Source organism: Cyanistes caeruleus, unplaced genomic scaffold (genome assembly GCF_971803275.1).
Source record: "Cyanistes caeruleus unplaced genomic scaffold, bCyaCae1.hap1.1 HAP1_SCAFFOLD_89, whole genome shotgun sequence".
In the NCBI taxonomy this organism is placed as follows: domain Eukaryota; kingdom Metazoa; phylum Chordata; class Aves; order Passeriformes; family Paridae; genus Cyanistes; species Cyanistes caeruleus.
Genome location: NW_028255894.1, coordinates 705890 through 732549, shown reverse-complemented (window position 1 = coordinate 732549; position 26660 = coordinate 705890). Strand labels below are relative to the sequence as shown.

General features: G+C 52.6%; 3 protein-coding genes across 3 annotated transcripts in view; 1 reads left to right on the top strand and 2 right to left on the bottom strand.

The window, feature by feature from the left end:
- LOC147646624 (uncharacterized) overlaps positions 1-26660 on the top strand; it is a 53860-nt gene that overhangs the window by 13027 nt on the left and 14173 nt on the right. The gene's annotated exons all lie outside the window — the stretch shown is intronic.
- LOC147646626 (maestro heat-like repeat-containing protein family member 7) lies at positions 12203-18887 on the bottom strand. The gene is made up of 16 exons (XM_086873193.1): positions 18302-18887; positions 18053-18202; positions 17719-17783; positions 17452-17601; positions 17115-17263; positions 16645-16792; positions 16208-16395; positions 15981-16118; positions 15589-15703; positions 15297-15437; positions 14926-15102; positions 14627-14792; positions 14366-14467; positions 13930-14032; positions 13613-13669; positions 12203-13323 (listed from the first exon to the last, which is right to left on the bottom strand). Exons 1-12 carry the CDS (start codon positions 18423-18425, stop codon positions 14649-14651), a joined length of 1689 nt encoding a protein of 562 aa, XP_086729319.1. The 5' UTR covers positions 18426-18887; the 3' UTR covers positions 12203-13323; positions 13613-13669; positions 13930-14032; positions 14366-14467; positions 14627-14648.
- On the bottom strand, positions 22720-24018 carry LOC147646625 (olfactory receptor 14J1-like). The gene is made up of 2 exons (XM_086873156.1): positions 24005-24018; positions 22720-23521 (listed from the first exon to the last, which is right to left on the bottom strand). The coding sequence occupies exons 1-2, from the start codon at positions 24016-24018 to the stop codon at positions 22720-22722; spliced, it is 816 nt and encodes a 271-aa protein (XP_086729282.1).

Genomic DNA, 26660 nt, shown 5'->3' with positions numbered 1-26660 from the left:
AAAAAGTTCTAATGATTCTTTTGTCAATCACCCACCCCTCTGGTCGCCGGGTTGTTTTGGATAATTTCAATCCTGTCCACTTAAGCAATTGTTCTGGGGTTAATCCTTCTCCCTTCCATGGCCATCTTTCGGCTGATTTCAGGCCGCCACATATCCAACAATTAGTTAATCCTAATTCGGTAGCTATTTCCTGCATCAGATCTATAAATAGATTCTGATTAGGGCTAGGTAGCTTCCAATTATCGTATTGTTTTTCTAATTGCTCATATTGCTCACTGAGAGAGTTTAACCTCTCTTGTTCGAGTCTTTTTCTCTTATTTTCCATTTCCTGCCTTTTTAGTTCAAGAGTCAATTGTTTTATTTTATTTTCAGGGTCTGAACCATCCTCGTCTTTTGCAAAACAGATCACCTGATCAAATTGTAGACACACTCTGTCATCGTCATTTTTCAGTAAATCCAAGACTATCGGTTCATTACTGAATGACACTTTCGTTTCGTGTTTCAGGTTCCTCCCTTCCCCGTACAATTTCCCCCCCATGGTACAATATTTTAAGTTTGCTTTATTGTAACACAAGGGGTTGACTCTGTGATACGCAATGAACGTCGACTGTTTCTTTCCTCCAATCCAGACAGTTTTATTACACTGCCCGCAGACCGAGATTGGGGAAACCCCTCCTATTTCTCTCTTACTTCGTAGGTGGGTCGCTTGGACCTCTTTTTCCCCTGTGATATGGGGTTGCCTTTTTCCAGTACCTATCCCCGGGGTGGAGCACCAAATTTTCCCTTCCAGCTTACACAGGTTTATTTGGGTATCATTTGCCCAACATTCTCCTGCGTGCAATTCCGGAGGGCAAGTGATCAATGGCTCGGTTTGCGTGGCAGTTTGGCACTGCTCACACTTCCCCAGGGAGGTCGTCCCTGGAGGCGCCTCGGGGCCCATTCTCTCGGTCCAGCACATGGCTAGGTTCAGGATCGTCAGGATTCCCCACAATCGCATCCCTCTGCCATTCCCTCCGCCCGTACAAGAACATACGGCGGGGATAACCATCTTCTCGGCAGCAAGGACTGTCTTCAGGGGCCCTTGACGTTCTGATGGCAAACCTCCTTTTAAAGGTTGCCCACCGAGATGCCTTGATCGTGCCGCTCCTGCACGGTACTTTTACGTTTCGGCGGCACTCAATTATTAGAGGTTCCGCTTTACAGTCCAAATGGCCTCGTAGTCCCTTTTGAAAAAATCGGAACCACTCAGGAGAGTCGAGTTCCAAGATACCCACCCGGGTAGCAAGTGCTAGAAAAAGGTTGGTCTGTTCTAATTCCTCTTTGTAACACGCGGCACACAAACCTCTTGGTTTTTGCCCTCCCAAACAATGAGTCACCCACGTTTGTTTACAATATGCACACTTAAAATGTACAAAAGGAAAACAATAACATTCAAAATTGGTGCAACTTATCCTGTCTTCGCTGCTCATTTGTTGTTCCGCTGAAGCCTGATTTTCAATTCTCCCGGAGGGGTTACAATTTTCCACTCGGGGGAGTCGCGAACCGAAACTTTCTTCACTCGGGAAGAGTGTGTCCAGCCCTTTTCAGCCGTACGAACCGCGGTGTCTGTAGTCAGGAGGACGAGGAATGGTCCTTCCCAGTGAGGACTGAGGGGTTGCTCTTTCCACACTTTGATCAGTACTTTGTCCCCTGGTTGAATTTGGTGGATCGGAAATCCCAACGTGCTGCTCTGAGGAATCAATCCTCTTCTCCTTAACTCCTGTAAGTTTTTATTTATAGAAATGAGATAAGGTTGGAGTTGCACATCCTCTGTTTGAGGATGTTCAACCGGCATACCATGCTTGTACGGCATTCCATACAACATTTCAAAGGAGGACAGTCCTGTTTCTGAGTTCGGCATGGTTCTTATATTCAGCAATGCCAAGGGGAGACATTTGACCCAGGACATTTTTGTTTCAATTGTCAATTTGGATATTTGTGATTTTAACGTCTGATTCATCCTTTCTACTTGCCCCGAGCTCTGAGGGTGCCAAGGAGTATGATATTGCCATCTGATCCCTAATGCATCGGACAACTGTTTGATAATTTTTGAGGTAAAATGTGTGCCCTGGTCCGAATCAATATGGTCTACAATACCATATCTAGGAATTATTTCTTCCAGTAGAATTTTAGACACTGTTTGGGCCGTAGCCTTAGCTCTGGGAAAGGCCTCTACCCAATGTGTCAATTTATCTACTATAACTAACAAATATTTGTTTCTACCAATCTTTGGTAATTCTGTGAAATCCACTTGGATTCTTTCAAATGGTCGATATGAGATTGGCCGACCTCCCCAATTGGTTTGCCGAAAATTCGCTCTGTTTACCTTTTGGCATATCACGCATCCCTGTACCTCTTGTTTTGCGAGCTCGAAGATTCCTTTACACCCGAAGAATTTTAAAAATTGTTCAGCCAATGCCCTGGTTCCCCAATGGGTTTGTGCATGTAGTCTTTTGAGTATTCCTTTTGCTATCCCCTTCGGGACCAACTCCCTCCCGTCAGGTAACCACCATTTACCCTCTTTGAAATGTCCACCTACCTTTTTGAAGTCTTCCTGCTCCTTTTCTGAAGGAAGCACTGAAACCTCTGGAGGTTCCCTTGGGACTAGCTCAGAAATACTTACGGTTAACAATGCCGCTCTTTTCGCCTCTTTATCCGCTAAATTGTTTCCCCTTGTATGGAATTGTCGTCCGGTCTGGTGTCCTTTTACATGAACCACAGATATCTCCAGTGGCTCTCTGACCGCTTCTAAAATTTGTTTAATTATTTCCTCATGTATCAATCCTTTTCCTTTGGTGTTGATCAGACCCCTTTCTTCCCAAATTTTCCCGAAGGTATGCACTATCCCAAATGCATACCTCGAATCTGTATAGATGGTTCCCCTTTTTCCCTTCAAGCCTGTAAGGGCTTTTAGGAGAGCAAAGAGTTCACATGCCTGTGCTGACCAATTTGCCTTTAGGGGACCCGATTCTACAGTCTGTCCTGTTATGCCGTTTACGATGGCATATCCCGATTTACGTTTTCCTTCTATCATTCTCGAGGAACCATCGATAAACCATTTTTCTCCTCCTTCCAATTCTTGATCCTCCAGATCGGGTCTTACTTTAGTCTGTAATTCTACTGCCTCAATACAATTGTGTAGTAGCTTTCCCGTTGGTTCCCCGTACAAAAATTGTGCAGGGTTTTGTGCAGAGGTCGTCCTTAATTCTAGTCCTGGCGAGCTGATTAACATGGCTTCATATTTCAGAAGCCTTGAATCTGTCAACCATTTCTCTGCTTTTTGCTGTAAGATGTTTCTTACGTCATGTGGGGTATAAACTATCAGGGGAGCTCCAAACGTTACCTTTTTGGCTTCCCCAACCAACAGTGCTACTGCCACAATTGCTTGCAGACACGTAGGCCAGCCCCGACTGACTGGATCTAGGATTTTGGACAAAAACCCTATGGGTTTCTTCTTTTCTGCCCATTCCTGGGTCAAAACTCCCTGTGCTGTTTGTCCACTTATATCAACAAACAGTTGAAACTCTTTATTTATGTCTGGTAATGTTAGAACGGGAGCAGTGACGAGGGCATTCTTTAGTTCCTGAAATTTAATTTCGTCTTGCCCTGTCCATTTTAATCGATCTGTATTTAGCCTTTCATACAGAAATTTCACCTTCTCTCTGTATCCTTCAATCCACTGTCTGCAATATCCCATGAGCCCTAAAAATTGCCTAATTTGTCTCTTGGTTTGTGGGGCAGGAAGTTCAAGAATTCTCACCACCCTCTCGGGATCTAATTTCTTTTTCCCTTGCGATATCCAATGTCCAAGATATTTTACTTCGGGCTCTGTGAATTGCAGCTTGGATTTAGATACTTTCAACTCTTTTTGTCCCAGAAAATTCAGCAGGGAAATGGTACATTTCTTCACCTGCTCCTCCGTGATTCCGGCGATTAGCAAATTGTCTACATATTGTAATAGTTTTGTCCCCTCCTCTGGAGTGAATTGAGTGAGTAGTTGTTCTAAGGCTTGTCCGAACAAGTTCGGAGATTCGACGAATCCTTGTGGAAGGACTGTCCACCGCAATTGCTGATTTCGATTGGTATCTGGGTCCTCCCACTGGAAAGCGAAAAAATTCCTACTCCCTTCATCTAAAGGACATGTCCAGAATGCATCTTTTAAATCAATTACACCATACTATACATCCTCTGGTGAGAGTCTGTTTAGTAGAGTGTAAGGATTTGCTACCACCGGAAACCTGGTTCGGGTTCTAGCATTTACAGCTCTCAAGTCCTGAACCAATCGGAAGTTCCCATTGGCTTTCTTTACTGCCAGGATGGGGGTGTTATGTGGGGACATGCAGGGCTCGAGCGTGCCTCCTTTGAGCAGCTCGTCAATTATTAATTTCAAACCCTTCCTCCCTTCGGCTGGGATGGGGTATTGTCGGATCCTTATCGGATTCTCTGGATTTTCAATTTCAATTTTGATGGGAGCAATATCTAATTTTCCCACTTCCCCTTTTGAGTGCCATACTCGGGGGTCGATTTCTTTTTCATCTTTTGAAGTCAAATGTAACACCTTTACTACTAACTCTGAATCTTTCACAACGATATTTATTCCTAAAGCTATGATCATATCTCTTCCTAATAGATTGTAGTCTGCTTCTTCCACAAGCAACAAATTCCCTAAACATATCTTATTTTCCGACTCGATTTCCACCTCCTTGATTACCGAGACTTTAAATGGATCTCCCTTTGCGCCAATTACAATTACTTTTTCTTTACTCGCTTCACACCCTATAGGTAACTTCTGCAGGGTGCTTCTCTCAGCCCCGGTATCAACCAGGAAACTCACTTCCTGGCGGTGGGGACCTACCTTCAATTTTATCAAGGGCTCTTTTGCTGTTACTGTCCCCATTTGAAAGAGCCCAAGACTTACTTCCCTAATCTTCTTTAAATATTTGTTCATCTTTCATCCGTTTCCTGCAATCCCTTTTTATGTGTCCTACTTTCTTACAGTAGAAACACTCTGGAGGATCCTTTCGAGGAGGAGTTTCCTCCTTCTGAGATCCCTTTTGCTTTTTAGGTATCGGTTTACCCTGTTTCTGTTCTTGTTTTTGAACTTCTTTTACTGCAGCCACTAATATTTTGGCTTGAAGTTTCTGTTTTTCGTCTTCTCTCCTCATATAAACCTTTTGAGCTTCCCTTAGAAGCTCTTGGAGACTCTTCTCCTGCCATCCATCAATTTTCTCAAGTTTCTTCCTAATGTCCTCCCATGATTTAGCCACAAACTGCGTTTTAAGCAGGACCTCCCTGTCACGATCCGCAAGGTGGGATTCGTGATGTGGTTCTTTTAGCCGGTCTTAGAGTACAAAAGATTATCAGCAAACCAAGGACTTAAACAAGAAAACACAGTTTATTGAGTGCTCATCAGCACTAATATGCGATAGAGGGAAAGAAAAGAGAAAGCAAAGCATAAGGAAAAGAGAGTAAGGGGATTATAGCTACCAACGTCGAAGTCCACTCAGCCGTCCAACGACGCAGAGTCTTCTGTCCATTGGGGAGATCTCAAAGGAAGTTAAGTTTGGGGTATAATTTTATAGTCTTTTGCAAAGCGAGGGGCGCAGGGCCAAAACCAGATGAGATTGATGATCATTGTGATGAAATTCCATTGCGCAGGGAGCAGGTGTAGGGTACAGAGAGAGATCCATGTCTTGCAAGTCTTTGCTCACCAGCAGGAACAAGGACAAGGTGTTGTGGAAAACCCATTGCACCAGGTACCAGGCACAAACCTCTGCGCACCAGCAGGAATGAGAGCCATGAGTCGTGGAAAACCCATTGTGCAGGTTACCAAGCCTCTGCTCACCAGCAGGAATGAGAGCAGTGCACCGTGCAACCACCTGCAAACAATCACTGAGCAAACATCCATCTCAGCTAGGCCTAAACCCCAAACCAAGTCCCTTGTGATATTCAGGGTCTCAGTCTCTGTCCTTGAGACGGTTGTGAGACAGATGAGGGAATCTTGGACGGTTTCTTACAACAGGTCAGGTAGATAGACTAGCAAGAGTCACCCGGGAAAGATTTAAAGAACTAAACATACAATTACAATTTATTACTCTTGAAAGAGCACGGAGTGTATGAGTTTTTTTAAGGGGACAGATTGATCGTTGCTGCATCCACATCCCAAATGTGACTGCAGATGTAGAATATGACATCAATTAGTTGCAACAAATAGAGCATGAAGCATAGGAAGAGCAAAATGATTTAACTATAAATTGGTTAGGCAAAATCTTCAAAGGGTTAGGGTGGAATGTGAGTTCATGGATTAAATCTATCATTGAGAGTGTGATAATCTTAATAATAGTATTCTTAGCAATTTGGTTAGTTTACAGCATCTTAAAGGAGAAATACAGAAGAAAATGTCCTAGAACCAGAAAATAATAAAGGCACTGACATGAGATCCACACTCACCATCTTCTGGTTCCCCAGTTCATGACAGCATCCAGGATAACCTTTACATCAATCAAGGATTCAAAGAACACCAAGTATAAACTCAGAAACAAAGGACTGTATTGAGTGATAATATTTGCACTTATGGTGAAGTGAAAATGCTTTCAAAGGGGGGAATGATAGTAAAAGGTTCTAAAATCTTAGAAAATTTGGGGACTTAGAAAGAAAGTTAGGTTTGGTAAGCCCTGGGAAAAGTAGGCCCTGAGAAATGTTAGGCCTTGTGCTTGCTAAAGATCAGGTCAAACTGCACCTGTGTAATCAGTAGATGATAAATGATACAATTGTTAGATGTGATTAGATATAATTATTGTTTAAAGATCATGAGGAACAATGTTGGGGGGCTAAGGGGGGATCACGAGAAATCCATGCCTGGGTAAAAACAATGCTTACAATAGAACAATGTAAATTTAATAATTAATATGTAAGTTGCATAACGATAGAATATAAAATATGTTCAACTCAAAACCAAATTGGGTCAGATTTGGGTATGTGTAACCCTGATACCCAGAGCTCTTCAATAAAGCACCTTCATATAATCATTCGTGATTACGTATGTTCCTGAACGCTAACAGGATGGCAGAAAGACACCGGGGTGACGGGGAGACGACAGCAGCCCTGAACCATCTTGGCTTTTTTCACCCTTTGTCCTGCCCTTAGGAACAGAAGAAAGGGGAAGGTACAGGGAGGTATACACCAAAAAAAAAAAAAAGGAACTTCACAGAAGACAAAAACAGTCCACCAGAAGAGCCATACCATCCATAACCGTCCATAATGTTAATATAATCGTTCATAATGTTAATATCGTCCATAATAAGTCTCGTTGGGTGATGTAAGGTGTCCCAGTGTCTGGTCCCGGCTCCCACACCTCCATAAGCCCTTTTATTCCCCATGCCTCTGAGGCACTCCCAACCCAGCCTTCCTGCCAGGTACTCTCAAGTCTTCTTTTCTTAGGCAGGGGTCTCGCTGGCTCTCAGGCCATCAGCCGGTGACTTACGAGGTGTCCATGGAGCCGGGTCCTGCTGTTCTCTTGCTTCGCTGGATGCCACGCATTCTCTCACCATATGTTGCAGTCAGCAACCTCAGGATCTCGTCCAGGGAAGCAGCAGGATTCTGGGGACCAGCATCAAACACCAACCGAGACGGGCTCCCAGTTCATGAAACCATTTATTCAGCATGGGAACAAAGTCAGGTCCAGAACAGAGAGCCCTGAACAGAGGCACAGCAGGGGTTTCTGAGGGACAGAACTCTCAAGGGTTTCCACCTTTGAGGGTGGAGATCAGGGTCAGGGACCAGTAGAAGCACAGCAAGGGAGAACCCCTCAGGGACTCAAACCCAATCAGAACTCCTGGGCCGCCCTTCTCAAGGGGTTTGGGGTAGGACAATGTAACTCTTTGTCTCCCTGAGGCTGCTGCCACACCACTGTAATATTTTCTCCCCTGATCTATCATGCTGAGCACCATGCAAGGCTGTAGAGAGGTCAAGACAACCTCTGTTTTTAAAACTCTGCCCTGCAGCTATTCCTTACAGTGCTGTCACCAGGGAAGACATTTTGTCTTCTAAAACCTTACTTCTGATAGTTTTTCCCATCTGAAAACTATCTGGGCCAGGGGCAGCACCCAGGGACCTGCCCTGCCTGGGGGAACTTATACCTGGATCTTATAACTAAGTATCAGAAACAAGGGCACACACTCTGTATTCCAGACTCCAACATTTTATTCTTATTCTTAATTTTCCATGTTTTAAGCACTACTACATCTTCATCTACTTCAGCTTCTACCTCTTCTTCCTAATATTCCTATTCTTATTCTTTACCATTTTTTGGTTTCTGGAGGGTCTTATGCAGGTTTTAGTGGAGGGGGAGGGGTGTTGGGTTTTTTTCTTTCCTATTACTACTTCCTAAACACAACTTTCTTTTCTTTTGTTAGAATTGTGTGTGTTGCAGTCCAGCAGGCCGCCGTCGTGTCCTGGGAGCAACACCTCCTGTCTGTGTCCATTCCTCATGGCCAAAGTGCCCAAGGATCAGCATGGAGTCCTTTCCGGAGGAGAGGAAATGGCCTTGGAGTCCAGCAGGGAGGAGCTGGAGCCAGTGTCCCTGCAAAGGGCCAAGAGCCGTGTGGCTGTGGCCCTCGGGGACCCGGTGCAGGGGTGCCGCTGGCGGTGCCAGGCTGCCGCTGGGAGCCGATGACTTTCCAGGTGCCTTCCCGGCCGGACGATGGGCTGGGATGCAGCGCTGAGCCCCGGCAGCGAGGGTCCCCCTCTGGGTGCCGCTTTGGGCTGCCGTGTGCCCTTGGGGAGCCACCCCAGGGATGCCGCAGAGCGGCCGGGGCCGGCTCGGCCCGCAGGGCCAGCGCAGGCCGGGGCAGCCCGTGCGGCTCCCTCGGGGCGCCGGGCAGGCCGCGGGGCAGCCGCCATCTGCAGCTCAGCACTGCTGGCAGCGGGCGCTGATCCTGTGGCTGTGCCGCCAGGCAGGGGCAGCAGAACAGCCCCTGCAGCCCCCGCAGCCCCCGCAGCCCCCGCAGCGCCCGCCTCAAGAGCGAGCGGCCTTTCCTGTGGGGAAGCGGCTGCCCAGGAGCAGAGATATCTTCCACCGTGGCTTGGGCTGCCAGAGGGCCAGGCCCAGCACAGAGTTGCTCTTGCGGGCACAGCTCGGGCTCCTGGCACTCCACCCAAGCTTCTCGAGGGACAGGCAGCAAGATTCCCTCTTGGGCTAAATCTGCCAGTCTCTGCTGCCTGGCCTCTTCTCCTTCCTCGTGCAGCTCCAGGACGCTCACCTCATCCCAGTCATCGTCCTCCCGCTGCCAGGCCTTGAGCTGGCTGCACAGGATGTCGCAGTATTCCCTGCTGTCCTGAGCCAGCTCTCCATCACTGTCATCATCCCAGCTGGACCTGGAGGATTTTCTCTTTGCTTTGCCTCCAGTCACCTCCTGGCCATCCTGGCACAGCTCTTGCTTGTGGCAAGCTTCCCAGTCCAAGAGTGCCCGGCGGCTCGTGCCTTCTCCTGGGGACAGCCGCTGCTCAGGAGATTCTTCCCAATCTGAGAATTCCTGACAGTGATCGCTGTCTGCCTGCCACGGCTCCTGCTTCCTGCACTCGTCCCACTCGGAGACAACTGGGGAGGGCTCTTGCTCCCTGCCCTCATCCCAGTCCCGCAAATGCCAGTAGCTCCCCCATACTTGGACCAGCTCTTGCTCAAGGCCTTCATCCCACTCAGAGAGCTCCTGGCAGCTCTGGGCTTCTCCTGGGGACAGCTGTGGCTCAGTGCAGGCTTCCCCTGGAGTCCCTTGCTGGAACTTGTGCATTTCTCCTCGGCAGAGCTCTGGCTCTTCCTCAGCGCAGGACTCCACGGCTCCTCTCCTCCCTCTGCTTGCCCTCTCAGCCTCCTCCTGCTGCTCCCTCAAGGCCTGGGCTCTCTGTGAGCCGGGCCAGGGCCTGGGCAGGGCTGGGACTTGGGCTTCGCCTTCTCCTCCTCCGTGCCTGCAGTCCTCTGGTGCACACAGGTACCTGGACACAGCCACTGTCCTGGGACTGACCCAGGCCCCACAAGCCCTTTATATACCCCCCAGCCGGGGCGGGGCTCTGCCATGTCACAATGGACTTTGGGCACAGCAAGGTCCCGCGTCACCACGGCCCCTGACACACCGTGCCTGTGTCACAAAGGCCACCCCGGCACCCCGTGCCTGTGTCACAAAGGCCACCCCAGCACCCCTTCAACAGCCCAAGGCACCAGGAGCAGCCTGGAGCAGCGCAGGCCTTGGGGGATTGCAGCCCCTTCTTCTGAGCCGCTCCTTCAAATGATCAGGAGTGGCTGGGGCCAAGTGAAGGTGCAAAAGGAGACCGTGTGTGTCTTCGTTTGAAAGACAGGGGCCTGCTAAGGGAGGCAGGAGGCTCCTTTGCAATGGAAAATGTAAACCCCCTCATTCCCAATTATTATCCCTTTGAAAGGCACTCTCTGGCAAAGATAGGAGGACAGGAAGAACAGTTTGTGCTGCTTTTGCATGAATTGCTATTTGGTGAGCAGGGAAGAAGCCCCCCATGGAAATGATTTTACTGAGAGGAGCTGCTAAGCGAGAGCTGCCTCTGTGCCAAGCAAAATCCAAGAGCTGGCTAGCTGTGGGAACTGACTACCTATTAAAGCATTTAAAAAGCTGGATCCACCTCGGTGAGATTGACATTTTGCAGACAGGCAAGCCAGGGAAATCTCTCTCTTGCTTCCACCTTTGAGGAGGTACCCGGCTGCCGGTCGGGCCGGGCCCCGCTGCACTGCGGCCCTTGCAGTCGTGCTGACAGTGGCCACAACAATCCTTAAAGCTTCAGGGTCCCCTGACACCCGGGCAACCGAGGAGGAAATTAAAGGAGCAGGTTCACTGGAGTCCCCAAAACCAACTGGAATAGGAAAATCAAGTAGGGATGAGGCCCATAAAGCCTGCGCAGCACAGGAGCAAAGTGCAAAGACCAGGCCTAGGGGCAGACACAACAATATCTAGGGGAGGTTTGAGGGCTCAGTCTGAGGGCGTGGGTCCAGACACAGACTGGGGTTAGAAAGCTGCAAAATACTGTGACGAATTGCAACCAATCAGGGGAGAGACACGGGAAGATTCTAGAAACATAACTTTCAGTGGGGTGACTTGATGAACGTATGAATTGCCATCAAGCCTTTGGCAAGTGCTTCCCAAGGCTTGAACTCAAAGCCTGCTGCTTCAGGGCTGAAGTCTTTCTGGCCCTGTGTCCCAGAAGGGCTGAATCGCACAGGCTCGGCCTGGCGGGGCCGGGCTGGCCCCAGCAGTGACCGGGTGGGGACGGGAGGCTGCGGGACCCCGGCTGAGGCTGGGCCGGACCACGGCTGCTCACACCTTGCCGAGCCTAAGCCGTGCCCCGCTGCCGGCCCCCGCTGAGCTGGAGTCCGCTGGGCTCCGGGAGGAGCTCCGGGTGGGTCCAGGCCCCCTCGGCCATGGCCTGACGCTGCCCGCCGCGGCCCTTCACGCCTGGGCTAGCTCTGCTCACTGACCGCTGGCGGCGCCAGGAGTGGGGAACGGTCTGGGAGCTGTTTTCCCCAGACCGAACCTTCAGAGCCTCTCCGCCACTCAAGGCTCTGCAGATCTGAGCGTCGTGGGCTTCAGTGAGGAGATGGAGGAGACCCAGAGTCCAAGCAGCTTTCCAGGAACAGGATTTATTAAGGGAAAGGAGCAGTGACAGGACGAGGGCTGGAAAGACACACTGGGATCCAAGGACTCCGAGCACTGAGCACTCCTGTGCTCTCCAATTTAAAGAGGGGAGGGTACAAACCAAGGACCAATGGGAATACAGTATGGGAGGAGTCGGGAGGAGGGTTCACAATACTAGGAGCCAATAGGGGTAACATTTGGGAGGGGCGGCAGTCACAAAGCCAATGGGGCTTCGAGTAGGGGATGAAAGGCAGGGAACTTGCTGGAACAAAGGGTTGGGTTTACATTGAATGACAGGGACCAGGGGCAGGCTAAAGGTTATGGACAAGGAAGGTTCAGGAAAAAGGGGAGGGGTTTACAAAAACTGACAGGAGGGCAAAACCATTACAGAATCATAGGGACATAACAACAGGAGCAAACCATTCACTTAATAATCAGAACAAAATAAACAGACTGCAACAATGGCCCGTGTGGCACACGGTAATTGAAAGAAATTGGCCAGGAGACAAGACTCCCATTTGATGCCTTTATTAGGATTCAGCTCTTGGGGTGTGGGGGGCCCAAGGGATTGCTTCCATCACAGCCATTCCCACACTGTCAGCTCCAAACAGGAGACACAATTCAGCTTTGCAGCACACACTGCAGAGCTGGGGCTTCCATCCTCATGAGAGTAGCCAGGGACCTGTCATCCTGGTTTGCTGTCTAGGGTTGTCAGTCCTTTCCAGTCCTCTTTAGGTCATGGTGATGCAGGAAGATGGTTTCTAAGCAGGTTTAGGTGATGCAGGGAGATGATCTTGCATCATAGCTTGCTCAAATACGTTTCCTTGTCCTTTTATTCCTCTGTTAGCTCATTGTTTTGGTGTCCTGCATGCCTTAGTTTGCATTTTACTCCGTTACACAGCTTCCTGGGAGTTTCTTTGTTCTAGTGTGGCACAGGGACCATGGGAGTTGCCTCGTTCTGTGGCACACCTTTCTAATGGGTTGCTTTTGTTAGTTGGATTTAGCCCCCATGGGAGCAGCTCTGTTACAAGGTAGCAGGGAAGTAAGGGGAAAGGGTACAGGAATGTCTCATAAGAACCTTTAAAACACTTCAGAAACTGGTAAGTAATTAACATTACTAATAACCATCAGAGTAAACAAGGGGTACAAGGTTTACAAATGGGATAAGAACATTAACTGTACATAACTAAACACAGTATTTCATCCGGGGTGGATTTCTTGAGAGATTTTATTCATGACACCTCTCTTCCCCTATGCCCTGCACACCATGGGTAGCAAAAAAAAGGTCTTGTGAGACTGCCTATTATAACTATATGCCTATGTAATATGCTATATTTATATACATAAGGAAAAAAAAAAATAAAGGAACAATGCTAGAGAAAAGGAAAATTGCTGCTCTCTCAGGTGGTGCCCAGCAGACAGAGCCTGCCAGATCAGCTCTCTGCAGAGCTCCAGCAGCACAGCCAGCCTAGGCCCGACAGACGAGGCTTTGTCCTCCATGCCCTGCGTAGCTGATCTTGAAGGTTATCAAAGACGGAATATCGAGCCCTCTCTATTGCCTGTAAGATGTACAGTGTTTGAATTGCCAGGTTTACAATGGCAGGGCTGCTGCCATCCACCATGTTCACAAGGGCTGGAAGAGAGACGAACAGAGCCACGGTCAGATCCCAGACCTGTGAGGGCCCACGGATAGCCCCCTGCCAGGGCCATCCCAGTCGGCTCTTGCCATGGCCAGCAGGGAGCAGGGACCAAGGGTATCAGCCTGAAGCTGCTGGCCACGAATGCCCCATGTGCCCCTGAAATCTCGGTGTGCTCTTCTCACGCCGCCCCTCATCCACACGGGGAGCAGAGCCCTCCGCAGCCAGGCCAGGACCTGCAGCTCCACCCGCCAGCCCCACTGACAGCCCGCTGCCCTCACTCACATTTGTAAATGAGCTGCAGCTCTTCCTTCTGCCCCCTCAGGAGCCGCCCGGCTATCCCTGGGAACACAGAGCCTGTCAGGGCCCCAGCGGCACAGCTCCCTGCCAGCGGCGCTGCCAGCCCTGGGGCCACACGGCCTCCCGCCCCGGCAGGGCTCAGCCCGGGCCCTTGCCGCATCCTGACTCAGCCCAAGGGCACGGCTGCCAGAGGCCGGCAGCAGCAGCCCCGAGGGCAGCCGGGGCTCAGGGCGCCGGGCCCGGGTGCCGCTGCCGGGGCAGCAGCCGGGGCCGGGGCCGAGCGGGGCGGGCTCGTGGCTCACCGATGAACCTGATGGCCGCCTCTCGCAGGGTCTCCTGCGGGCTCTGCAGGTACGGCAGGGCCCGGCGCAGTTGCTCGGCCGCTCGCCTCTCATCCTGTCCCAGCTGGAGAGAGCGGCAGGAGGGAAGGGTTGGTGCGGGCTCTGCCTCTGCGGCCAGCCCCGGCCTCCCGTGCCCGGCCAGCCCTGAGGCCCGGCCAGCAGCCGCTGGCGCCGGGCTCTGGAGGGGGCAGAGGGCCGGCTGCTGCCCGGGGAGCCGCGGTGCCGCCCTGCCCGCAGCCCCAGTGTGGGGCTCCATTGGCACCCGGCTCGGGGCCACGGGAGCCTGGAGAAGAAGCCGTGTGGCCGGCTGCGGCACTGGGCAGGGGCACAGCTGCCAGCCCCACACACCGAGCGCCGGAGACAGGGGGCTTCTCCAGGCCTTCCAAGCCGTCCTTACCAGGCACTCGGTGATCATCCACAGCTTCTTCTTCTTCACTGGTCTTTCCAGATCTCTCCTCTTCAGGAACTCAGCCGCACAAAGCAGCGTTGCCCAAGAAGCCTGGAGAGCAGCAGAGACCCGCAGATGGCCCCACAAGCCAGGACACAGGACCCGCATTTGTGTGCCAAGGCCTGGAGGAGGCTGCAGCCGGCAAGGTGCCAGGGCAGGAGGCGGACGAGCCCCGTGCCCGGGTGACAGCAGCAGCCCGGGAGTCCTCACCTCCGCCACCTGCTGGTTCTCGTCATGGCAGTGGAAGAAGAGTGGCAGCAGGCTCTGGTGCACGTGTGACTTCAGGGCCTTTTTTTCCTTTTCCGTTAGAACAGTCATTAGCGATCGGAAGAATAATATGGACACCATATGCAGCCAGCTGCACCTGGCTATTATCCTATATGAAAGGAAGGAAAAAACACCTCAGCCCTGTCTGCATGGGGCTCAGCAGGGCGCAGGTGGGCAAATCCCCAGGGCACCAAGTGTCTGGGCAGCACCCAGTGGCCTCGGCTGGGGGCACAGAGCCTTACGTGGTCAAAGAGTGGCAGGAGTGCCTCAGCCAGCTGCAGAGCCATGTGGCTGGGTATCAGCATGTCCTTGTCCAAAACTATAAAGCTGAGCACCATGATTGTCTTCCTAACTATCTCTCCATCTGCATCCCACAGGAGCTCCACAAGACTTTCAGTCAGGCTCTGCATTTTTTCAGCCTGTGTGGGAGACAAGTCTGTGAAACGCCACCCTGCTGCCACAGGGCCAAGAGGCCAAAGGCCTGTCCCAAAGCACTCAGGCAGCTGAAGCAGGAGGCAGGAGAGCTGGGAGCAGCTGCCTCGGTGCCCGAGGCCCAGCCGAGCCCAAGTGACTGCGTTCCCCAGCACTGCTTCAGCCACTGCCCACTTCTCACCATCGAGGGATCATCAATCAACTTGAAAAGGGCCCTGAGTGCCAGGTGACGCTTGTCCCTGCTCTCGCTACTCAGGTGCCTTGAGAAGATTTCCAGGACTCTGTTAGCACTGCGTTCGCTCAAGTCCAGGTAGTCCAGGATCTGAAAGGCACAGGCAGTGACAGGGGAGCCAGCTGGCAGGAGCCCAGAACCAACACAGGGCATGGGCACCATCCCAGGCAGCTGCAGCTGTGAGGGGGCAGAGAGGTGGCAGGCAGCTCTGCAGGGAGGCAGTTTTGGCCATGGGGCTCACCTCCACAAGGAATGCCAGGGCAGGCAGATCCCAGCGTGCCTCCTGTGTGCTGAGCAGCTGGAGCAGGTAGGGAACAATGCGGGAACACAAGGGGATAGAGGCAGACGACATCTCCCTGCCAGGGTGAAAAAGTAGCCAAGACTGTGAGCCAGGGGGACAAACATCTCCCAGGCCTGATTCACAGAGCTCTGATCTTTGACCACTGTCCTGCAAGGGGACCTGGGCCCTTGAGGAGGTGACTCCTTGTGGGCACCCGCCTCTCCCAGCCTTTTCCAGTCTCCTTAGCTGTCCCTTGGTGACGAGGCCCTCTGGCCCACAACAGTGGGGACTGTGTTGGGAAACTTCAGCACAGGGCACAAATGCCAGAGGCAGTGGGAAGAAGGGGGTCTCACCTGGCCAGCAGACCCACGGCATAGTGGTGGGTGTCAGCACTGAGCAGCTTGTCCCAGCCACGCTTGTGTTCCATTTCCACCACCACTTCCTCACGATGCATTTGGCAGAGCAGGGACTTCAGGGCCTGCACTGCAAAGCTGTGTGCACAGCAAAGCCCAGGTCACGCTGGGAGCACTGGCTCCTGCCGTGGAGACATGGCAGGGACAGGAGGAGTGGGATAGAGCACCTGTTGGGGCTGATGGCAAGGCCGTGTTGCTCCTGGCATCCCTTCCAGAAGGCATTGAGATCCTCTGGCATCTCCAAAGTGCTGAAGAACACTTGGAAGAGCAGATGCACAAAGAGGCGGGGGAAATGCACTGTCACTACATGTGGGACGCAGGGCATCTGAAGGATCTTCCACATCAGCACAGTTGCCTGCAGAGGACAGAGAACCCAGAGACAGTGCTCAGTGCCGAGGTGTCCGGGTGTCAGGGCCTGAGTGTGGCAGGGAGAGGTCAGGGGAAACCCTTGGGGAGCATCAGGCCTGGTGCCCCTGAAGCTGCCCGTAGGCCAGGTTTCAGCCTGGTGCCTGAGGCAGGGAGATGCAGTGGGGGAAGGAGGAAACAGAGCTGCTGAAGACACAGCTGGCCATGGGGTGAGCAAAGGCCAGTTGCAGAAACTCACAGCCAGGGCAAAGACACCCGTGTTGTCTCCATCAGAGGTGCACGTGCTGTGCTCTGGCCAGTTCCCCAGCACATCGAGGACTATCAGGTATGCCTGCTCCGCTGTCCTGGGCGAGCACAAGATCGTCTTCCACATGGTCATAGCAGCTCTGTGGGGCGACAGCTCTGTCTCACGGGGGTCTCAGACACATCCCCGTGGCCTGGGCAGCAATGGGGAGCTGAGCTGGCTGCCAGCTCTGCCTCTGCCTGCTGCCCCTCGCGAGCAGCAGCACCCAGGCAGCCCAGCCCTGTGGGGACAGGGCCCAGAGGGGCCATGGCATGGCAGCAGGCTCAGGGGCCGATGGAGCAGGGCTGGGAAAGGTCCCAGGTACACAGGGCCCTGGAAGTCTCTGTTGGTCAGACACCTGGGCAGGGCTGTGCAGGCTGATGGGCTGAGGAGCCCTGAGCCCTCTGGGCACGTGGGCCCCGTACCTGTCACACGTTGGGGCCACACGCAGGAGAGCAATGACCACGTCAGTGGGCTGTGCCTCGCTCAGATCCAGCAGGGTCCTGTTCAGCCTGTGCTCAGAGAACTGATTGGCCATGAGCCACTGGTGGATGTACCTCACCATGGCAGGCACCTGGAGAAAGCACAAGGGGAGACTTTGAAAGCTGCCAGAGGGAGTCAGGAATGTCCCCAGCTTCCCCAGAGAAGTGCTTCCCTTCTCACCACGCTGCAATGGCCTCAAAGGCTTAGAGTGATCAGCAGGTGTGGCTTGGGAGGCCAAGTGATCCCTGGAGGATCAAACCCTGGCCACAGGCTGCTTACTTGCTTTTGACTGTAAAAACCCTCCTCTACAAGCATATCCAGCAGGGCAGCAGTGGCCTTGGTGTTGAAGATGTATGAATAAGGTCTGACCCCAGTGGCCATGGCACTGGTCCCTTCCTCCCGAATTCTCTTGATGAAGTTGCAAACCAGCTGTAGGAGAAGGGCAGGAGACAGAAACATCGGGGATGTTCTATGGAGTGCTCCAAGCGTGGTGCTGGGCTGAGCAGTGCCAGCAGGCCCAGCCCAGGTGGGGATGGCTGCAGGTACCTGCGCTGCTCTTCGGAAGCGGCCACGGGCAGGCTCCTGCTCTTGTGTCTTTTCCATGGCTGCATCTGGCAAAGAGCAGCCAGAGCTGAGGGGCTGCAGGAGAGGCCAGAGAACACAGCCCAGCCCTGCACTCCCCAGGCAGGGACAGCCCTGGGGTGGCTCAGGGGATGGAGCACAGCCACTGCTGGGGGGGCAGCACCAGTCCCTCTTTTATCCTGTCCATGGGTGTGTCTCCACAGGACAGGGTGGGATGGGATGAGATGGGATGCAATGGGATGGGATGGGGCCAAGATGACTGCAGGCACCAGCCCTGTGGCCCAGCTCTGCCACTCACCCTCCTCCAGCGGCTGGAACTGCTGCACCTCTTCAGTCTCTGGTCCTGGGGCAGCTCCAGGGCCTTCTTCCTCTTCCTCCTCCTCCACCCAGGCCAGCTTGGGCACTCTTGGGGGTCGCTGCTCCGTATCTTCTTCAGGACTCTCCCATCCTTTCCATAGGAACAGCACCAGGGGATGGCATGGCATGTAATGGGATGGGGCCAAGCTGGACACAGGCACCAGCCCTAAGGCCGAGCTCTGCAACTCACCCTCCTGTGGTGCCTGGAACTCCTGCACCTCTTCAGACTCCTGTGCCAGGACAGCTCCAGGGCCGCCTTCTTCCTCCTCCTCAACCCAGGCCAGCTTGGGCACTCTTGGGGGTCGCTGCTCCATGGCAGGGACTGGATTTATGGTACTTGCAGGAGAGATGGCTTGGGAAAGCTCAAGTCAGCAAGTTCTGCAGTCGTGCCTGGAAGGCACCTGCAAGACAGTCCTGGCAAGACAGCAGGACAGCAAGTCCTGCACTTGGGTCTTGAGGGCTCCTGCCACAAGGACAGGAGGCTTCTCGTCAAGGATTGTGGTCTGGTTTCAAGGGCAGTGACTGCAGGGATGGGCGATGCCTCAGAAAAGCTCCAGGTCACCAAATCCCACAGTCTGCCCTTGAGAGAACCTTAAGAAAAGAAGCCTTGGCAAGGCCACAGGTCAGCAAGTCCCGTGGTCTGGCCTCGAGGTCACCTGTAGGAATAACGGCTCAGAAAAGCTCCGGGTCAGACACAAACGAGTGCGCTGTGCGGGGGCTCCTCACAGCACCGCTCTGCCGCGTCCTGTCCCGTCGCGTGCACTGGGCACTGTGGCATGGCCCTGTCACCGCCAGCTCCTATGTCACCACGTGTCACAAAGGGCTCTCTGACACCCTGTCCATTTCCATCCCATGGTGACCATGTGTCACAAAGGGCCCTTGCACACACTGCCACCTGCCCTTGGGCTGCCCCCATCCCCCCCAAAGTGGCCCAGGTTGGAAGGAATCCCTTGCCCAAAGTGTCTTAGACAGCCCAACAGGATCTTTAGGAACGCCTCAAACCATCAGCAAACGCTGCCCTGCTCTGCAGGCTCAGGGCAGCAGAAGGAGCCCCCAGGGCTGCTGACGCAGCCGCAGCAGGAAGGGCACGGGGCCTTGCACAGAATCTGGCACGGCCTCCTTGGGACATGTCCCGGCTGGTGGCCATTCTAAATTCACAGGTGTGACACAGACAAGGAACATCTGGGCCAAGGCACGAAGTGTCCACTAGAATGTATTTTAGCACATTAGAAAGACTTGGGAGGAATCCCAGAGGGTCATTTTTTGAAGCAAAGTGATCTGATTAAATACTGTAACCAACGGTAGGCTTGGTAAAAATTAGAAAGTGGTGAAAATGGACTGCCTAATGGAACTTTAAATGATCATCCACTGTTACAGTTGATGTTATTTTTAAGAAAAGAAGACAAATGAGACCAAGTGATATGTGCAGACACATTTTTTTACCCTGAAGAATAAACCTGAGTGGCACAAAGAATATGGCTTTGATTTAGACCCCCAGGAGACTTTGGTCCTTCCTTTGGAAAGAGATAACAGGTGGAAAATAAAGAGATGTTGTTCAGCATGTAGTTTAGGGCAGAGATGTTTGAAACTGGCAAAAAAGCACGAGGAAGACACTGTTATAGATGTCCAAGACTCACAGCCGAGTTATTCCAGGCCAGCTCTACCTTCCCCCTCAAGCAACCAGTCCTCTCCCTCAATTAAATGAAAGTGAGAATGAGATGAATAATCCTGGTGAGGGGACAAGTTTGGGGATGCCAGTGACAACACGTACAAGGAATAAAACCAAGAAAGCTTTGCCTTTAGTCACCCCCTTAAGGCAAGTAGTGGGTCCCACAGGAGAAGCTGTGTGGGTGAAGATCCCCTTTTCTACTGGTGACCTGAATAACTGGCAGGAAGAAGTTCATAATTATAGAGAAAACCCTAGCAAAGTGGCAAAAAGATTGGAGTTAATAGTCAAGAACCGAGACCCAGACTGAGGTGATTTCATGATGACAGCGCTAAGGAAAAACAGATAAGGAGTTGGTGATGAAGATGGTCAGAGCACATGTGCAGGGAGAAATTGCTAGTGGAGCCTTACAGGGTACAGTGGACCAGTTGTTTCCTATTGTAAACCCTTTGTTGGGCCCGAATGATGCCAAGAACTATGCGATGTTAACTAGATACTGGGAACTGTGGGGGCCGAGGAAGCAGCCAATGCTGTAGCCACTCTCCCCTGGAGGAAAAGCCCATAGGAGGCTTTCACTGACCGCTCTCCCCCAGAGGCTAAAGGCCTCGATGGGGAGCTGTCATTTTTACAGCCACACGTTAAGTGGTTCCCAACATGTCTTTCCCCCTGTATGCATATTATTTTTACTCTGTTGGCCCTTCCCCCTTGTTCCACCCCTGACTCCTCAGACCATTGTCCCTGCTGCTCCACCCCACCCCCTGCTTTTCCCATATAATCCCTGCTCTCACTGAGCCTGGGCCAGTTGTTGTCTCTGGGACCCTTCAGGAGAGAAGAATAAAGACCTCCTTGGAACCCCACACGGTGCCTCCCGTCTCTTTTCTTCGGCAGCACCCGAGGAACAGTGGCCATTCCAAAAGCCCTTTGAAGGGCTCGCAGCTGAATCACGGGGGCAAGGCAAGCGTGCCTGTGCGCCCAGGGGAAGTGCCACAGGAGACGCTTCCCTGGGAAGGTCGCGGCACCCTGACCACCTCCGCTCGCCGCGACAGGTGGGGCCCAACAGGGAGCTCTGCCAGCGGTTCCCTGGTTCCCTGGTTCCCTGGAGAAGCGTCTCCTGCAGCACCAGCTGCAGAAAGCAAGTCGCTCTCGGGTCTGTCACTTCCCTGAGGAAACCCCCTCACGTTTTAGCAAGAGCTATCCAAGGGGACACCGGGACCCTCCTAGGACCATCCGGGGAGTGAGGAGAAGATTTCCCCAAGGACCAGCCAGTGGGTGACACCACACCCAGCAGTTTTGGTTCACCCAGTGGAGGTGGAAAAAGCTGCTAAAATCAGGATTTGGCCTTTCTGGGAGGGTTTTGGAGACAGTTTTATACCCACGGGGAACAAAATCCTTCCTGGTTTTAACAAATCCTTTTGGAATGCTGCACATGACTCACCTGGGCTGGGAGAAAATGGGAAAACATCTGGGAAAATCATAGATTTCCCACTTAACAGCTCCATCCCTTTGGAATGCTGCACATGACTCACCTGAGCTGGGAAAACCTGGGAAAATCCTGGAACACACACCTGAGGGAGAGGTTTGTTAATCCTGGCTCATCCCAGGAACTTCCATTCCTCAATCCAGAAAGGATGGGTTAGGGAGACCCCCAGTCTGGGAGTGCCTATGACACCTCCTAAAAAAACGTTTCCTTGCTTTTCCAATTCCAGAAAGGAAATTCCTGTATTATTTTCCATCAGGAAATTGGGTTAATTAAATTAGTGCAGGCTTTTCCACCAGCATTCCAGTCCTTGTCATTCCAGCAGTTCCACTAATCCCTATCCCAGGTGTGATTCAGAGGGTTGGGATTTCCTGGTCCTGAGCAACAACGTCTGCAGTGGCACAGGAAACTCACAGCTCATGGGAACAAACTTTCTGTGTGACTTCAGAGGCCACGACAAACCTGAGTGGTTTCCCTCCCGTCCCCCAGCCCTTCCTGGCCCCTGGGGCTGATGGCATTTGTGCTCCCTCAGGTTCATCTCCCCACAGCAGCACCATGGGGGTGCTGACACCTGCTCTGGGCAGTGCAAACAGGGGCTCCTGAGCCAGTGCTGCCGTGCCTGTGCCTGCAAGGATGCAGCACCTCTCTGAGCTGGGGGAGAGGCCAGGGCTGCACAGGGGGGATGTTGTTGGCAGCTCCATGAGGACGCTCTGGGACGCTGCCCTGGGGTGTCCAGCGCAGTGGGGATGGATCAGCCCCTGCTCTGCTGCTCCTTCCCATCTCCCCCAGGGACCTTGCAGAGCCCCAGCCATGCTGTTTGCCCCCAGCCTGCCCACGGCCAACCTGGGGCTGCTCACGGGGGTTTTCTGTGCTGAGCTTTGGCCTGGGTGTGTTCTTGAGAGAGCCTGGGCAAGGAGCCTGGAGCCCCCAGGCCCTGCCCTGAGGCGTCAGCGCTGCCCCAGCAGTGCCCATGGCCTGTCCCTGCTGCAGCCCCGGCACTGCCACCCCCAGGGCTGTGCCCGGCCCCGAGAGCACTCAGGCCCTGCAGCAACACCAGGGCCAGGAGGGCAGCGGGGCAGTGGCACGGGAGCAGCACTGGCAACACCAAGTGCTGCTGCTCCTGGGCACAGCTGCTGTGCCAGCACTGATCTGCCCCCAGCTCTGCACACAGACACTGCTGCTGCAGCTGCAGAGAAGGGAACAAAAGGGGAATCTCTGGAGAAAACTTTGCTGGGAGATTCTTTAGTTCATTGAAAGCCACCAAGAGCACAGCCCCTCATTGTCACAGTCTGTGGCCTCAGGCAAGGTGGAGAGAAACAAAATGAGAAATGGCACAAAACAATGACATTTTATTGAAGACAATTTTAAAACACAAAACTAAGTAAATGAACCTCCTAAATGAAACCACCAAGAAGTATCAAAGATAAGTTTTATTACAAGTTATTTGCAGGAATTGGCCAGCAGTTTAATGTTCCTGAAATGATCCAGTGATCATTCTCCACACTGCAGCCTTGAGCTCCTGGTTCCTCAGGCTGTAGATGAGGGGGTTCAGGGCTGGAGGCACCACCGAGTACAGAACTGACACTGCCAGATCCAGGGATGGGGAGGAGATGGAGGGGGGCTTCAGGTGAGCAAACAGGAGAGTGCTGATAAACAGGGAGAGCACAGCCAGGTGAGGGAGGCAGGTGGAAAAGGCTTTGTGCCTTTGTCCCTGCTCAGAGGGGATCCTCAGCACAGCCCTGAAGATCTGCACATAGGAGAAAACAATGAACACAAAACAGCCAAGTGCTAAACATGCACTAACAGCAATGAGCCCAAGTTCTCTAGTGTAGGAATTGGAGCAGGAGAGCTTGAGGATCTGAGGGATTTCACAGAAGAACTGGCCCAGGGCATTGCCATGGCACAGGGGCAGGGAAAATGTATTGGCTGTGTGCAGCAGTGAATAGAGAAAGGCACTGGCCCAGGCAGCTGCTGCCATGTGGGCACAAGCTCTGCTGCCCAGGAGGGTCCCGTAGTGCAGGGGTTTGCAGATGGACACGTAGCGGTCGTAGCACATGATGGTCAGGAGGAAATACTCTGTTGCAGCACAGAAAACCAAAAAAAATACTTGTGCAACACATCCTGTGTAGGAGATGTGTCTGGTGTCCCAGAGGGAATTGTGCATGGCTTTGGGCACAGTGGTGCAGACGGAGCCCAGGTCGCTGAGGGCCAGGTTGAGCAGGAAGAAGAACATGGGGCTGTGCAGGTGGGGGCTGCAGGCTACGGCGCTGATGATGAGGCCGTTGCCCAGGAGGGCAGCCAGGGAGATGCCCAGGAAGAGGCAGAAGTGCAGGAGCTGCAGCTGCCGCGTGTCTGCCAATGCCAGCAGGAGAAAGTGGCTGATGGAGCTGCTGTTGGACATTTGCTGTGGTTGAGCGTGGAGACCTGTTCATGAAGAAAAGTAGTAGTGACAAATCAGGAGAGGCTGGGACTCACCCACCTTTGTTCCTGCTCTGTGAAAACTTCACCCAGGTCCCTGCCTGTGCTCCAGCTGTGCTGTCTGAGTGTGCCAGGAGCAGCCAGGCCTGTGCCTGGAGCTCTCCAGGAGCCATCCCTGCCCTGCTGCCCTGGGTTTGTGGCCATGCAGGAGAGGGACAAGGCTGGAAATTCAGGATTTGTCAGAAGAATCACTCCTAATGCAGAAGGGCTTGTTGCCATCTGCACACACACTTCTAAAGTATAGCAGGAGTTGGTTTTAGGAATTGTTTTACTGCCCAGAGATCATTCCTGGTTCTCTGAGGTCAGAAATCCCCAGCATTTCTGCTGCACTCAGAATTTCCCACTGAGAGATGTGAGAGGCAAAGGATTCCCTGTGGCTTAGGGAAGGTGAGGGGCTGGATGGGCTTGTTCCCAACTGCCCTGGGTTTGCACCTTTGGCTGGAATCAGAGCACAGTCACACTCCTGTGTCACCCTGGCATAAACCAGGCCCTGCCCAGAGCAGAGGGATCCCTGAATGTCTCACCCTCTCTAAAGGTCTCTGGGCAAGGTCTCAGCACCCCCCTCTGCCAAGGACACTCACGGCTCCCTTGGCAGAGCCAACAGCATTTCCTCAGCTGTGGCATCGCTGCCCTTCCCCGTGGGACATTCAGGGAACTCTGAGAGGCTCTGGCACAGATTTGCAGCCAGGAGGGCAGCTCAGAGCTTGGAAGGACACAGCAAGGAGATGCCCAGGTGTGCCCATGATGGGATCTCAGGGAGGGGGCTCAGCTCATTCCCCTTTGCCATGGACTGCTTTGCCCACAGCCCCACAGGTCACAGGGAAGCTGGGACACCCCATTCCCATGGACACACCTGCCTGGCAGCAATCCCAAGGGCAGGGCCTGACTCAGCTGCTGCAGATGCCAGAGCCTCCCTGAGAGCCCCAGATACCAATGACAATATCAGAGCAGTGCATTTAGCCTGTTTAGGAGGCTCTCAGCAGAGAGACTGAGCACCCAAACTTACAATTCTGGCATCTCTGTAAATGTTCAAACATTACTTTGCTGTTCCTGGTGTGTTCCTTTCAACTCAAAATGTTCTGTGATTCTGGGATTACAATTCCTCTTCTGCTTCTCTCATCCCCTTTGTTGTCTATAATCAAAAGAGAAAAAAACCCCAAACCTTTGCAACAGTGTTAGAACAGTAAAGTAAAAACCAGACCTTTATTAGAAGCTTCCAGGTGTCCCAGTGGGGATGGGGCACACCTGGCCCCTTATTTCAGCAATTTATTAAGGTTGATTAATTAGGATATTTAACAGAAACATTCAATAGGAGATTCAGCTGCCCCAGTTACACACCCCTGAGTCAACCCATTGGAGTAGGTCCAAAGGTTTCTTTGCCCCACTTTTTGTTATGACTGCTCACATTCTGGTTACAAAACAAAATGCTCTTCTTGTAGCTCCTCTCCCTGATGATAAGACAATACAGTATTTCAGAAATCTATTTAGAAGATCAGATTATTGTTCTAAAATCTAAGAGTAAGGTTAGGAAACATATTAGAGTTAATTAAGAATAATAGTTGTCCTTAATTATAATATAAATGTAATATAATATAATATAATATAATAGTATAGTATAGTATAGTATAGTATACTATACTATACTATACTATACTATAGAATAATAGTTTAATAGAGTTAATTAAGAATTAAAATTTTATAATTACATGATAATAGTTTACAGATCTAAAAATATATTAAAAATGCATAAAAAGCAAAAAACTTTTTGCTATCATCTCAACTTTCCCACCCTGCTTAAAGAGAGAAATTGAACACAGTCTCAGGAAAGCTCCTGATCTTTACATCAATCCCAGGCTCACCTTCTTTTGGGAAGTGTCCTCTGGAGCTGTGTCCAGGCAGGTCTGGAGCTGGGAGCAGCCCTGCCCCACACAGCCCCTCTCAGCAGCAGCCCCTGCCCTGCTCAGGGCGGCTCCTTCCCCCCACAGCTTCTCCCCAGCGCTGGGAGCAGCTCCCCGGGCCGGCTGAGAGCTGTCCCTGGCAGGCAGCAGAGTCCCTGCCCCAGCACAGCGCCCTGGGCTGCAGGACCCTGCTCTGCAGGACAGCCCTGGGCACCCCTGGCTGCTCTGCACAAGGGACAGGCAGAGAATGTACTCACAGAGTCTGTAGGCACTGGCATGTTCCAGCTTGAGGAGATGCCTCCAGGAGCTGCAGCTGCATTGTCCTGCAGCCAGAGGCTTCCTGTGCCAAGGGCTGGCAGGGATTCTGCCCCAGGCACTTCTCAGCACCTTCCCAGCCCTGACTGATTGAAGCTCTCTGTGCCTCTGGGCTGTGCCCAGGGTGGCTGCAGGCAGTGCCCCAGCCCTGCTGGGCTGGCAGAAGAGCTGCTCAGCAAGAGAAATGTGCTTTTGAAGCTCTTCTTGGTTTCCAGGAGCTGCCTCTGTGCCAGGAGCCCGGCCCAGCTCAGCAGCACAGACACAGCAGCAGGACTTTAATGAGCCTCTTGGGGCTTTGTGCTGAGGCCCTGAACATCAGTCCCTGACAGGGAGGGGAAGAAACCTCTCAAGAACTCCAAGTTAGAATCCAACTCCAAAGTTTCTTTCACTTTTAATGGGTCCCACTGAGGGAGGTGACTGAGAAAGTGTCCCCAGGCCCCAGGCAGAGCAGAGAACTGGAGGCACTGATGACAGCTGGGGACAAAGAGAAGCCAAGGCTTGGTGCCCTGGGCCACAGCAGCCAAAGCTGTGCCAGCAAGGGCTGTGAGGAGACACCTTGTCCTGAGGCCCTGGGGCCTCCTGGCACAGCCCCAGCAAGGCTGGCCACTGTCACCCCCTTGGCCTGCCCTCAGCACCCCCCTAGCCCACATGCCAGTGGCCTCAGGGATCTGCTGGAAGGAGTCCCTGGGGAGCCTTGCTCAGGAATGGCCCTGGG

Excerpts from the sequence above, each read along its gene's own strand:
- LOC147646626 (XM_086873193.1), bottom strand. The coding sequence starts at position 18,425 with ATGGAGCAGCGACCCCCAAGAGTGCCCAAGCTGGCCTGGGTTGAGGAG. Across the intron at positions 18,203-18,301 it reads GTTCCAGGCACCACAGGAGG|GATGGGAGAGTCCTGAAGAA; the intron begins GTGAGTTGCAGA and ends TCCTATGGAAAG. Across the intron at positions 17,264-17,451 it reads GTTTTTACAGTCAAAAGCAA|GTGCCTGCCATGGTGAGGTA; the intron begins GTAAGCAGCCTG and ends TGCTTTCTCCAG.